At 33.6% G+C, this 14,749-nt stretch overlaps 2 protein-coding genes across 6 annotated transcripts in view; one reads left to right on the top strand and one right to left on the bottom strand.

The window, feature by feature from the left end:
* Window positions 1-3,183, top strand: part of LOC141544766 (uncharacterized protein C3orf20 homolog) — a 48,115-nt gene extending 44,932 nt beyond the window's left edge. The window contains exon 5 of the mRNA XM_074271293.1: window positions 2,468-3,183. Within this exon, the coding sequence (XP_074127394.1) occupies window positions 2,468-2,507 (40 nt within the window). The 3' untranslated portion in view covers window positions 2,508-3,183. The remainder of the gene's footprint in view (window positions 1-2,467) is intronic.
* Window positions 1-14,749, bottom strand: part of VEZT (vezatin, adherens junctions transmembrane protein) — a 94,410-nt gene that overhangs the window by 2,483 nt on the left and 77,178 nt on the right. For 2 of the 5 annotated variants that reach the window (XM_074271287.1, XM_074271288.1), the window contains exon 12: window positions 10,065-12,657. The exons of 1 other annotated variant lie outside the window; for it this stretch is intronic. In XM_074271287.1, the coding sequence (XP_074127388.1) occupies window positions 12,077-12,657 (581 nt within the window). In that variant the 3' untranslated portion in view covers window positions 10,065-12,076. Of the gene's footprint in view, window positions 1-10,064; window positions 13,639-14,749 lie in introns of those variants that run through there. 2 more of the 5 variants (XM_074271289.1, XM_074271292.1) reach the window with 1 other exon arrangement.

Here is a 14,749-nt window from a genome sequence, read left to right as displayed (position 1 = left end):
AAACAGTTCAGCACCCAAATTAGTCTTTGAAGTGAAAACTTCAAGGACTTACTATGTAAACAAGCTTTAACTCTCTAAGCCACCACATATTTCTCTATATATTCTTTTTTCTTCCCCTTTAAGCATGGGTTTTTCTATCTTTCCCAGGTTAGATGGGCAGTGGTCACTCACAGGCCCGATGATCTTCAATTCTGAGCACATGGAAGATGTAACCTCCTCCATCTTCCCAGGCCGGATCAACCCTCCTTAGGCAGTCTAGTAGCCTTCCACTTGAAGGGGCCAACCACACTGGTGCCAGCCTTAGTGTAGACATTCAATTAACATTAGCCCAATTTCAGTTAGGAACTCTCACACTCAAGAGATCTACCAGTTTCAGCATCTTTTAGTACAAGGGATTACAGGCATGCTCCACCACAAAAGGCTATTCCATGTTCATAATTAGCAGTGCCAAAAGACATGAGAAAGAGTGAACAGAATCTCTGAAGGAACTGAGTCAGGATACATATACTGTACATAAACACAATATAATTTCACTCACTTTAGGTTAAGCATACAAATTAAGTTCTTCGTTACTTAAATGTGCAAGGATTAGTGAGCTAACATCATACAGCATTTGAGATTGTATTTAGATATTTGGACATTGAAAAGTAAAAGGAAACAAACAAAGCTATAAAGTTGGATAAGCATTTGGTTTTGCAAAACAGAAATAAAGGAATAGAAGTATGCTCTGGTTGCCATCAATTTGTTTCTCAGAAAATAGAATGTTCGAAAAAAATGACCTACAAGGTATTTAGTTCCATAGGAACAATATTATAAATGGTTGGAGTTAACTGGGGAGATACCTTGCAGCAAGCTTCTTTGATAAAGCTTTCATATTTTTATTTAGGAAAGCTAGGTAATAAAATGGATAGAATGCTGAAATCAAGAAGACCTGAATTAAAATTCTATCTTAGACACTTACCTAGCTGTGTGAATCTGGACAAATCACTTAACCTCATCTGTTCATATGTAGATAATAACAGTACTTACTATATAGTAGTACTCACTATATAGTACTACTATGATTATCGGAAGGATCAAATGAGATATTTGTAAAGCACTCTGTAAACCTTAAAATGCTATTTTTAAATACTAGCTTTTATTATGATTACGATATACAAGCTATATAGGAACTGATTCTAATATATAAGCACAAAGACCATTTCCCCAACAACTAAACCATCAAAGGACACAAGCAGGCATTTCTCAAAAGAAAAATAAGCTATTAATTGCCATATGAAAAATACTCCAAATCATTAATAAGAGAATTGCAAATAGAAACAACCTCATATGGGTAAGACTGATTTAAAAAAAAAATGATAAATATTAGAGAAGCTATGAAAAAGAGGCACACTACTAATGCACTGTTGGTGGAGATGTGAAAGGCATAGTCATTCTGGAAAGCAATTCGGAACTAAGTTCCACAAATTATCAAAGGGTTAGCTATTAAAGTGTACATATGCTTTGATTCAGAAATACCATCAGTAGGTCTATAATTAATCCAAAGAGGTAAATGAAAGAAAGAGTGAAAGGACTTATAGCAGCAGTTTTACCATAGCATAGAACTATGAATAAAGGGGGTGCCTATTTATTAGAGAATGTCTGAAAAAATGATGGTATATAAATGCTATGGAATATTATTATGCCACAAAAATTAAAAAAGAGGTATAAATTCAGAGAAACTTGGGAAGACTTGTATGAACTGATATAGAAGGATGTAAGCAGAATCAGAACAGCTGGTATAATGACATCTTAAGGAAAATAACTCCTATTAATACACTATTCCAGAAGACCAATGAAATATGCTTTCTATGTTTTGACTGAAGGATGGTAGCTTATTTGTTATATTGAAGGACTTTTTGGGGGGAGTGAAGTGATAATGAGGAGGAAAAGGAAGAGGAGAAGGGGAAGAAGAGGAAAAGAACACCCTAAAAATTCTTTTAAAATGTACAGTAAAACAGAAGGAAACTCAGAGGGTGAAGTAGGACAGCTTTGGAGCTATCATGTTGAATTAATTATATACTTTAAAAAAACTGGCTATGGTAGAGATTTTAACTTTCACATATAATATGAAAATGTTCATATCTGTTGTTTGTCAGTAGCAATAACAAAAAAAAATTAAAAGCTTGAAAATAACAAGTGGTTGGTTGGTCAAAGGACATTAGGGAAGGTTTTCATGACTTTTTTGTGGACTTATATTAATGAAATTCTTTATTTGTAGTCATTACAAAACAACGTTAATCAGGCCAATACCAATGGGGTGTTCTTCAACATTATTTGCATATTTAATTCTGAGTGAAATAGGGAAATTTCAAATATCATTAGAGATAGAAAGAATTTGGTGGTTATTTAGGCAACATTAAATTATTCAGAGGATATTAAGAAACATCTTAAGACTAAAAAAGACTAACCTTTTTGTTTTCAACAGGAATCAAAAGCCAAAGAGGACTGTTAATAGGAACTGGTAAGATACTCTATATTATCTTAGTAACTATACAATTGAATTTGTATATGGTGAAAAAACCTCAGCTTTGCTATATTGAGAAATCTAAATTCTCAGAAGGGTGGTTTCCAGGTGATGAAGTTGTTCATCCAGAGCAACCCTCTAAGATTAGAATGGGAGGCTCTATTCAAATCCATGAAATTATGATACTTTAAATTTTGATTCTTAAGTACTGAAGAAAAACAATAAGGAAAAGACAACAAATTGGGCAAGTGATGAAAGATAAGTGCTCAGTAAGTTCTAACCTTCAATGCTACTGAAACAGAGAAGTGATTGGCTGTTAACTCTTCTGGATCAATTGAGGGAACCAAACCATCCAAAAACTCAAGTTAATGAATTATTTGATATTGGTCATGAACTTCAGGTAATTTTTTTCTGGTAAATGCATTTATTTCATATGCTCTAATCTTGCTTCAATGATCACAACATATTGTGATCAATATTCCATATTGAATGGAAATCATTATCAAAGATATTGTTTTGTGCAACTCTAACCCTTTGTCAAGTAGTCTTTTTGACTCATACCAATTAATAAACACATGTAGTACTATGGGAGTGTATCACCAAGAAAGACAGACATGAGATCATTTTATTTAATCAATAAAATAAACTATGGCAGATGATGATTAAAAAAAAAAAAACTTGAACACAGCAAAGGAAGAAAATAGAAGTATGTGCTTAAATTTTCTTTATTCCATAAAATGTGAGGACAGTAGCCATTTAGTTTAGAGACTCATTTCTAATTCTATCAACTTAGATCTTTTAAAGGAAGTGTACCTTCACCAGTCATGGTAGATTTGAAAATTAATATTTCATTAAGATGGAAAGATAAAATACTAGAGGTAGACTTAAGGCAACAAGGTCAACTCAACTATGGATTAAAGAAAGTGTTAAGAATTCTGCAGATCCAAGAGATTTAAAATAAATTAGCATTTGGAATAGGGAGAAAGACTAAAAAAACTGAGGAAGCATCCAAGTTTTATGTTTAAGAATGAACTAGGATATTGTTTAAAAGAAAGTCTTGAATCACGGCAGTTCATTGTTTTGAATTGAGGCACAATGGATCGAGTACTGGATGGAAGTTAGTAACATCTGAGTTCAAATCTAGTCTCTGAAGTTGTGGTACTAGTTGCAGTATTCTAGGCAAGTCTATGAACCTCTGCATCTTCATCTATAAAATGGGGATAATAATAGAACCTGTTCCCCAAGATGATTGATGAGATATTTATAAAATATTTTAGAAACCTTAAAGCAATGTATGAAAGTTAGTTATTATTATAAACTGCCTCTGCTATAAAGATTTGATACTGACAAACATAAGAATATATCAGCTTTTATTCAGTGAGGCGAATTTATGAAATGGGCAAACACTACCATTTGCCATCATACCTGTCCCCGTCATCTGAAAGTGAATTAATTCTGGCTAAGAGATTTAGGCTAAGACATCAGAAATATGGTCAACCCAGATGATTAAGACAATCAATAAATCACCTTCAATTCTGAGGGTAGATTCCAAGACTTATCTGGCAATTTGGATTGGTTTTAAAGATGGATCCAGGAACCTAATTTAGTCCAATGTTCCTGGAACATATTTCAAATGTTTTATCATGTCACCAAAATTCTTAAGGACATTCCCAGAGCATCCTATAGGGATGAGAAAATGACTTTTAAAATTTTTTTAGAGCAGATGCTACTCTTAACATTTGACCAATTACTAAGGGCTGGTGTTCGAAAGATCACTCAGATTGCTCCATAAGGATGAGAAGAACAGGAATCTTGTTATTTTAAAATGAGCTGAATTCTTTAAAGAATTTTTTTTGGCAATGAAGAACACCATTCTGTACAGAGCATAAACATTACCCTGAAATCATTCAAGTAGTTTAAATAATCTCCAGATGAATACAAGCTAGTCTCAGAATAAAATAAACTACAAAGGTCAAGGGCACCATGATTACAAAGAAATAATAACTCTCTCTCTACCTCTAACAACACTCATTCTGCAGAATTCAAGTGGGAAAGAAAATAGTATTTTCAGACTATGCTATGTTGGAGATCAGAAAACCAATGCACTCAATCTAGAAAAACAAACAAACAACAACAACTACAAAATCCCAAACTGAAATCGTAAATGAATTAAATGATTTCATTTTTAAAGCTGGAAAGAATTTTGGTTACACTATAGTCAGCCAGCTGATAAACATTCAACAGCATTAACAATGTGCCAGGCATGGTGTTAAGAGTATTAAAGCAATCATTTATAACATGTCAACTGGACAGTTTTTATGGACTCTGCTGCTCTAATTGGCTAACAAATTAAAATTAAATAACCATTACAAAAATGTAGCTATAACTGGTCATTTCAGTTAATTAAAATTCAGGATCCTAAATTTCCCTTTTTCTGCATAGTGAACTTTTAATTCTTTTTATAAAGATTGCCTGCTTTCTGGGTTATCTGTGTGGATACTGAAAGTGTTTTCTTTTTTTAATCATCTATCATCCTCTCAGACAGGATTTTCCAGGCCAGGCAGATAAATTATATTTTTCTATCCATCCTGGCTGCAACCACACTGAATTGGGCAACTTTTCTCCAGACATGATGGCAGAAATAAGCCAGCTTTTTCGTATCATTTACCTGATCAATAACTTTGAGAACTCATATTCTAGACTTGGTTTTCCTGGATTATTAGCAAAAACAGGAGATGTTTTAATCAATGTGTTTTATTTTGAATCCCTTTTCAAGACCATTAGATATGTTTGAAGGGACCTATTTTCTCTCTGTCCCCAACCTTATCTATGCCATGGTTGCCCCCCAGGTAACTGACTTTGAGTAATAGGTAACACAACCAGGGGATTTTTTGCAGTCTTTAAAGACACAGTTTATGGGGGTCAAAGTGGTATGGAAGGCTGAATTAGCAAATAGTGAGATTTAGAAATTAATTTACAAGATCCCATTACTTGGGGGCTTATACACATCAGGGTTGTGCGTTTATATTTAAAATTTGAACTCATGTTTATACATGCACAAAATCAAATTTGCCAAATGTTCATTTTTCTCAAAGAAAACAATGCTGTCTTTGATAAGGTGATGATTAAATAAAACAAATAAAACGTGATAAATTAAATTGGTAAGAAGTAGAATGTGGGGAAAAAAACAAACCAAATATTTAGCATCATCATCATCAGGTTTAAGACAGAACAATTCATTGAGCTTTTTTAAATGTATTTTTTTCAAGAGATAAAGTTACTTTTCTAAAAATTTCATTATTATCTCTGGGATAGGGGCTGGACTTGTGATTTCACTGACATAGGGTGCTCCCAGGTAGGGTAACTTCCTCTTCTAAGGCAGAACTGTATTTTCTCTGCAATATCAGAACCAGGAGTTCAGAGGTTTGTGGACAGATTTGAAGGGGTTTATGAATCTTTGCTTTCACTAACTTCTAAATTAAATTAGAAGAAGCTGGTGGCACAGTAGATAGAACCCTGGGCTTGGAGTCAGGAAAACCCGAGTGCAAATTCAGCCTCAGACACTTACTGACTATGTGATCTGGGCAAGTGGCAACTTGTGTTTACCTAAATTCACTGAAAAAGGAAATGGCAAATCATTCTAGTAGCTTTGCCAAGAAAGCTCCATGGACAGTTTAATACATTGGATCACAAAGGGTTGGATGTGAATTAAAAATTATTTTTTCTGAGGAATCCATAGATTTCACCATTCAGCCAAAGGTATCAAAACACATACAAGAGAGTTGCCTAGAGTAATGAAAAATGAAATGACTTACTTACCGGGTCAGTATGTATTAAAGGCCTCTTAATCTTTTTGGTGACATGAATCCTTTTAACAGGTTAGTAAAACCTAAAAATCCCCTTCTCAGAATTTTGTTTGTTTCAAATATTGCATGCACATGCATGTGCAAAATAAATAGGATTGCAAATGAAATAATTTGTTTTGAAATATAGTTGTCAAATATTAAATAGTTCATAAACTCTAGGTTAAAGACGCCACCAAACAATAACTTATCTCTTGTTTTAAAGGTGCAGATACAGTGAAGTTTGTTAGCAGAGTAACTGGGAAGTCTAAGCCTTCTCTCTGAAAAATCTAGTGTGATTCAGAGAGAAAATGCTGTGTATAAAACTGTCAATTTCCAGCATATATGTCTAAATGGTCTAGTTTTAATCACAGCAAATAGATCTTCCCAAAAGAAATTAAAACACATTGGAAGGAAATGCAAGACAATTTTTCTGTCCAGTACAAGTTTCACATTATCCAACAATTTGTAACATTCAAGAACCACAATTTAAAAATGAAAACTTGAGTAGACAAAATGTCACAAAAATTCATTGTGAACTTTACTCCAAAAAGGGGGCCTTAGGCCGTATGATCTTTTTATTTTTATTTTATCCCCAACTTCACAGAAGCAGCATTAAAACTGAAGAGAGAAGGGGAAAATTACAGATTGAATACTGACATTCACAACAGAAGAAATCAACATTCTGGCATCAAAAGACATAAAATTTAAACAAAACCCAGCAGAATGGGTCATTTAATGTAGGGGCACCAAACAGTCCTATTCACTTTAATGGGCCTCAAGGCAAGCAGTCCAACAACTGAGATATAGAATCAGAGGAGCAATGTGGGATAGTAGGGGATTGTAGTTAGGTTAGGAATCTGTGTTCAAATACTGCTTCTAATTAGCTGTGTGACCTTGGATGGAAAAGTCACTGACCCTCTCTTGATCTCAGTTTACTCATCTCAAAAATGGGGATTACAATGAGCAAAAGCATCTACTTTAGTGAGTTGGGAAGCTTGAATGAGTTAACATATGCAAAGTGCTCTGAAAACTTTAAAGCACTATACAAATATCAAGTATTGATAGTCGGCTATGTTTTAAGAAGGCAGGGAAATATGCAATATATATTACAAAAAAATTTCCATCTAAAATGGTTTAAAAAATGTGTGCCTAAGGCAAAACCTCCTATAGAATATCTGGCTGCCTAGAATGACTCATTACTTTAGGATTCCCAGTAGACACAATTCACTAGATCATGCTTGCATTTTTCTAAATGATTTGTCTGTGGACACTTAGGATGACTTACACAACTAGAGAAGTTTGTGGATCTGCCTCATTAAGAACAAAACATCTGACAACATAGTATATTTGGATGTATTTATAAATACACAGATTTACAAATGGATTATCTAAGGAAATGCTGGAAAGCCGTTAGGAATTTAATTTTCCAAGTTCAGAATTCTAGAACCTTATTTTTATATTGAACTTGAAAGATTAGAGAAATCCATTCTTTACAAGTCACTTCAATAATGAGATAGCCTTTAAGCCTCTGGCACATACTATCCCTGTGTTCTAGCTACGTCTCTAAGGTCAGGAGAAGGTGCCACCTTGCATTGCTGGAGAGAATTTCCTCACTAGAAAGTTCCCTATGCCAATGAAATCCTAAAATTAGTGCCTATCTATCCTTCTTATTCAGAAATCTCACCTGTCTTGATACCAGGAGAAAACAAGAAAGGAAGCAGAAATGAGATAGAATAGCTAAATTATCAGATGGGCCAAAAATCTATGTATTTAAGCTCATATTCTTCATTCAGTAAGACTCATATATAGCATTTTAGTTTTATTTAATGCATGATCCCAATAAGATCAGTTGTGTGGTTTCTGATAACCAGTAGGTTAGGAGACATCAACAACCCCAAGCAGCAGCTTAGCATCAGAAAGGATCCTGGTCTTTTCGTTTTGGAACAACCATAGGGCCTATCTCATTAGTCTTTAACTGCTTATTATAGCACACTACAGTAATCAATATCCCCATGTGACAGATAATATAAAGGTTTAACTATGGCCTATATGCTCTATTTGAAAAGATGGAAACACGTGCAATACATCTTAAGGAGAATTATCAAAAATAGCTCAACCATCAATAGATTTCATGCTTAAAAAGTTCACTATCAATTATTTGAAAAATTTCCTTATGTATAGATGACCTCATTTTTCAGTGATTAAGAATAAATGAGGAATTATTGCACTTATGGAGAGGATATATAATTTCAACAAAACTTGTGAGGTGTGGGTTTATTTTAATGATGAAATTATTTTGTGGGCCACTACTGACTTAAACAAATCCTATTTGGCATGGAATATATATGTATATTTAGAAAAAGAGTAAATTGGAAAAACTGATTTTCCATGACTATTTCTTGGTGGTAGCTAATCCAAAAAAAAGTGACTGCATGCCAAATTAATGCATCTTATTTGTTTTTCTAACTGCAGTAACAATGACTTGAAAAATTTTGAGTATAATTATTTCAACAAAGATAGCCTGGAATTGGATTCAGAAGCTCTATTTTTGGGACTAGTTCATGTAATTCTCTCCTTTTTCATTAGGAGATAACAGATAAATTTACCTCTAATTGTTTTAAATACAAATAAATCATAATGATTTATTTTGGGGGCTTCTCTCTACACACACGTATATAAATACACACACACACACACACATATATATACACACGTGTGTATTTCTGAGAATTGGACCTTTTAGTCTATTTCAGTAAGGTATGTACATTAGATGTCCATTCATAATCTCAAAAATTCTATTTCCTATAACTACATTCTGAAATAAGATGCCATATATTACTATAACTCAAGTTTGAGAAAAGGAGCTAAACCATGAAGAATTTATCCCAATGTTGGAAAATGATAAGAGATAAAGAAAAATTTGTTTGGGTTATTAAAATCTCAAATTGGTAATTTTTAAGTGCTTGAAAGAGTCATTAGTAATTTTTTTTGTGTTTCCTGTAACTGGAAAGTTTAGTTCTTATAGAAACAGTAAAAAATGTAATCATTAACTCTTAGATTTAATGAGTTCTAATTCTGTAATTCCTACTTAAGAAATAAAGTGACTAGACAAACACTATAAAGTCATAAACTTAGATTCTAAAATAAATTTAGTTGTGGGCATGTAGGAATTTTAACAAAAAAAAAGAGCAATCACAGAATGCTTAATGACTCCAGGTATATTCTTTAAAATGACTTTTCAATTGTGGAAAAGTTGTTGAAAACTTGGTGGGCAAGAATGTTTTTACAATTTTGCAGAACAAGTTATCTAAACTTATCTAAAGTTATCTAAATTTCCCTAACCAGAATTGAATGAATTAAGGGAATGGGGAAAATTCTATCTTATGTTTTCTGGCTGTACAAACATGGACTCTATGAAGGAATAGTGGCTTGGGAGAGCAGGGAGCTCAGCTCCAAATCTGGCTCTGCCCCTTAAATCTCTGTGTGGTCTTGGACAATTTATACAACTGCTGTGGGCACCAGTTTTCTTAACACCACACAGAAGGGATTGGTTTAGATGGGCTTGAAGAATCCTTTACATTTGTAAATCTATGATCCTTTGGTTTTAAGGGACTTACATTATTTAAGACTAGAAGAAAAACTATCACCATTTCTGATGGGCATAGCAGTTAATGAGAGATTAAAAGGTCTTTAATAAAGTAGGACATATGCTTTTAGAGAAAAATCCAATTTATTAAAAGAATCATTTATATTGAAACAAAGATCCTATTGATTCTAAAGGAGTCACTGTACAACAACCTAAACATTTGCCTATTTCATTTTTGGTTTGGTACAGATACATTATGTGGTCAAGATTTGTTTTTAGTTTCAGGGACACTGAAGGAATGCCATGTCTATAAAAATTGTTGGGACAGCTTCCGTAGCAAGGAATCACCTTATTAATCCAGGATGGGGAGAAATATATATATATTTTTTCTGTTCTATCTCCCTCTTTCAACTTAGGCCAATAATTACTAGATAAGCAATGAGAGTCTATTATCCCTGCCCAATAATTTATCCCCTATAGTGGCTAATGGTCTATCTGGGAACCAAATAACATGATGCAAATGAACACAGGTAACTTGTCAAAATGCTTTTGTTATTCTCATCTATGTGATCTATGTAGGGGATATATGGTGAAGTCAAACAGTATTAATATTAATTATTAGGAGAAGTATAATAAAAAACTATCAGTGAAGATGGCATTCACATGTAGTTGAAATTGTTTCAAAAGATGAAAGATGAATCTTGGAAACTGTGCAGAAGAATTAAAAAAAAATAAGAATATCAAATAACTGTCCAAGATCCCATATCATGGTTGTAACATTTTAACATGAAAATATTTAAGGGTGAATAAAAAGGGCCAAGTAGTAAAGTTTGAAATTCTTGATTAAATCTTCTGAGAATATTCACACTGAAAATAAAACCATGTCTAGACAACATCGGAGCAAACAGGGACAAAACTATTAAGGATGCTTTCCCTAAAGTTATCCTTTTTTAATACTTGTATCACAAGATACAAATGCTGTTAATAAGAGCATTAATAATAACATTGATAACTAAGAAGAGTAAATAATTTATATAAGAACATATGATGACACAATACATTGAAAAGGGCATTTTTCTCTTAAATTTCATTAAATATTTTTAAGAAAATACAACAGGCTCCCAGATACACTCACATTAATTTCCTGATGGGTCCCAGAATTTTAGCCAAAGCAAACATTTACTCTTCCTAAAAGTATAAAGGATGCCAATTATCTATGTGGAACAATATGCCAACTTTTGGAAATAATCATCTTGATACAATTTCTTCACTTAAACTATTAAGATATCAGAATCTGAATCTGTGATTTTATGAAACTTTAAAGATAATCCACATTATACCATTTCCTCTCTAAATCTAGGTAAGAACCAAACTGGATTGTGTTGTTCTTTTGAAAGCCAATAGAAAGCAAATTAAAGAAATGCCGTATCAAGAGGAAACTTTTCAAGTAAATATTACATTAAAAAACCCCACAAATGGTCATTAACTCACCTTGAAAATGTGTTAATCAATATACACATATATAAGGAATCTGGGAAACCACAAAGATGGTTTTCTTAAAACTACTTTCCAACCCCAAACCCTAGGACACATAAATTATATGGATAGTTGAATATTTTTATTTAAACCTAACTCTTGTTTCAGGATTGTAATGAATTAAAGAAAATACAGATGACTTGCCATGAACACACACATACTACAGTTACTAAGTGCAAAGGTAAAAGTGGTAAAGAAGGCATCACACCAAATACTTGTGTTCTTTCAGTGTGATTCCAATTTCCTTTTTCAAGAGCAAATTCAGGCCAGAAATGGGAAATACACATTTCATATTATAATGTGATAAACTGACAAAATCTTGAAATCATCTCCATAGTCAAGATCCCAAGTCAATGTCATAATAAAATAGTTTCTTCTAGAGAGACCTTGCATGTCCCCATATATGCAAGAAAATGGAAACACTCTCTCAGTGCGCCATTCAAGAGTAATTAATTTAGATCAGTTTTTCCAACTATGATTTTTTTCTATGAAGCCTTATCAAGTAAACCTCTTATGGGGTTTGCATCATCCCTTTTAATGGAACTCTCTGAACTTCTTTATCCAGCTAAGAAGCCTAAGATGATGTTTCATAAGAACTGAGAATTATATTCCTTTATTTTCTACATTTGTTTCTTTGTTCTTGCTTTCTTCAGCCTTGTTTTCATTTTCTTGTCTTGTCTGTTGTTCTTCTTCATCTTCCTCTTCTATCTCACTGTCTTCAAAAGTCTGTTCCTCCATGTTGGTAAATGTGAGAGATCTTGCAGCCACTTGTGCAGCAAGACCAGAAGTAATGCTGAAATCCGGGGCTGGGTGGAGACGTGCCAGCCTCTCCCGGATGGAGGCCTGTAAAGAGCTGCTGAGGGCTGACTGAGTCTCCCCATCTCCTCTGGGAGTGTGCTCAGAATCACTTTCACTCTCACACTGGTAACATGTTCGTTCTTCAGCCTCTGCCAAGAAACCTTCCTTCACAGCATTGTCTTTATTTTGACAGTCCGAAGGATCGTCACATACATACTCAGTCCTACTTATTTCATTGTTATTTGGGATAGGATTTAGTTCACTATTTCCCTCTTCAGGGTCAATTTCATTTTTATGACCCTCCTTTTTCTTATTTGAATTCACAGATGATTCTGAATTATTTATGGGTTCCATTGGCTCTACAGGAGACAAGGGTTTCATCACAGCTTAAAAGAAAAAAAAAAAAAAAGAAAAAATAACTAAGGCAATCTCTTAATGATTGAGGGACTGGGTATACTAAATGCAAGATCTGAATTTGAATTATAACAAACTTCTCTTAAACAACAAAAAATCCAAGTTAAGCAAAATCAGGAATATTTGGTGAAATGATGAAAATTATAAAGCCAAAAACCTTTATAAGCAACATGAGGTAGAAAAAGAAATGAATTAAGCAGATGACTTGGATTTTAGAGAGATTAGAAATAAGATGTAGCTCAAATCTGAAAATATTTGAAACTATATTTTTTTGTTTAAAAAGATAACATGTAAAGCTTTTCCTAATTATGTACCAGAAATAGGCCTGATAAAATAATTTGGAAAACACTAATCTCTCAAATGAACATATATTTTGTATATTAAAACATAGTGTGGTAAAGATGTAAACAAATAAGCAAGTGAGTGACCTAACAAATCTCAGGTGAGAAAAAAAAAAAGCATGTCTATGCATGGCACTAATTCCTACCCTATTCATTTTAAACTAATGAAAAACAGAAACACTAATGAAATAAAATCTGCATTCAAGATCAGCCACTGTACGAAGCACAATGCATAGATATGATGGATATCCATACGGCAGGAGAAGTTGTCCTTGCAAGGGAAATGTAGATTTATTTAGCCCCTTTCGATGTTAGTAGATAGTGGGTCCCATTGCCAGCAACAGGGAGCTTGCCAAGCAGTCTCTCCTCCCAGCAGGAGGGGGTTAGTACAATACGATCTAATGAAGCATGGCTGAAGACAAAAACAATGTGCCTCTTGAAGAATTGGAGTCTATTAACTTTTTTTTTTTTTTTTGCAAAGCGTGTCCATTTCCAAAAAACATCCCTAAGCTGCAGTCGCTTCACTAGAGTAGCAGCAACAACATAGACAAAAATGGCAACAGCAGGCTCCAGGGTGGAATTTCCCTTTCTAATTCCATTCGGACTTTACCCCTGTAAGCAGAGATGAAAATAACTCTGGAAGATGCGCAGAAATTTTTCATGGGAAACAAGTTATGGTACTAGCAGGCTTTTTTTTTTTTTCTATTTCCATTACTATGTTTCCATATGCTAAACAAAAAATGTTATACTTTCAAAATGCAAATAAACATCAATAGCACATGCTTAACAATGATAATTTTATTACTATCTTTTCCTGTTATTATGGCAGCAAGATGTTAAACTAAAAAAAGTTCTAATATGCCCAAGAAAAAGGTGCTGCTGATATAAGGTGATGTATCAAGCTATTTTTAGTGTTCACAGAGGTTTTTGTGGCACACCTGAATTAGTGATGTCAATATTGTACCATTTTGTTCATTGTAATTCTTTTCATCATGTGAATGTGAGGGGTGAGACAGGAATGGGGATGGGAAGTACCCTAGCTCTCCTTCAGATGACCTTATCTTCTAGATTACTGAGATGAAAAACGTCTGACAGCATCATCCTCTACCTCAGTCTTTTCCGTCTTCCTTGCCAAGACTTCCTCACCTGAGCTGTGATCCTCCCTCTAGTGCTTTCTAGAACCTCACTTCACCCAATCATTCCTCTATCTGTGAGATCTTTTACTTAATTAAATGTTTACATTATTTCTCTAAAAAACTTCTGCTAATCCTGCCAGCCACCCCCTTAAATTATTGTTCTCCCCAATCAAATCTCTTGAAAGAGTATGGGCAGTGAGTAAAAAACATTTCTGATGCATTCACTTATTCTTGAAACCAGGTTTCTATCTTCTATCTCTATACTGAATCTATTTGCTCTATTGAAAGTCACCAATTATCATCTTATAGACTAACTCAGTGGTCCTCAAAGTTGTTGGCTGACCCTGATATCTCTGACAACCTATCAGAATTCTGCAAGATCAAAAACATTTACTGTTTTTTAAACTAAGCTTTGAAGTAATGTTTAAAATGAATTAATTTAAATAAGGCATTTTAATTTTTGCTATAGTCAATATTAATCTTTGGGACATTCTCAGAAATTTTTAAGAGCATAAAGGATCACAAGAACAAAAAGTCTAAGAATTGCTACAATAACCCAATCACTTTCCCAGATTCTGTTCTGCTTT

Source organism: Sminthopsis crassicaudata, chromosome 5 (genome assembly GCF_048593235.1).
Source record: "Sminthopsis crassicaudata isolate SCR6 chromosome 5, ASM4859323v1, whole genome shotgun sequence".
In the NCBI taxonomy this organism is placed as follows: Eukaryota; Metazoa; Chordata; class Mammalia; order Dasyuromorphia; family Dasyuridae; genus Sminthopsis; species Sminthopsis crassicaudata.
Note: the sequence above shows the minus strand (reverse complement) of the source record. Positions and strands in the feature narration are given on the sequence as shown.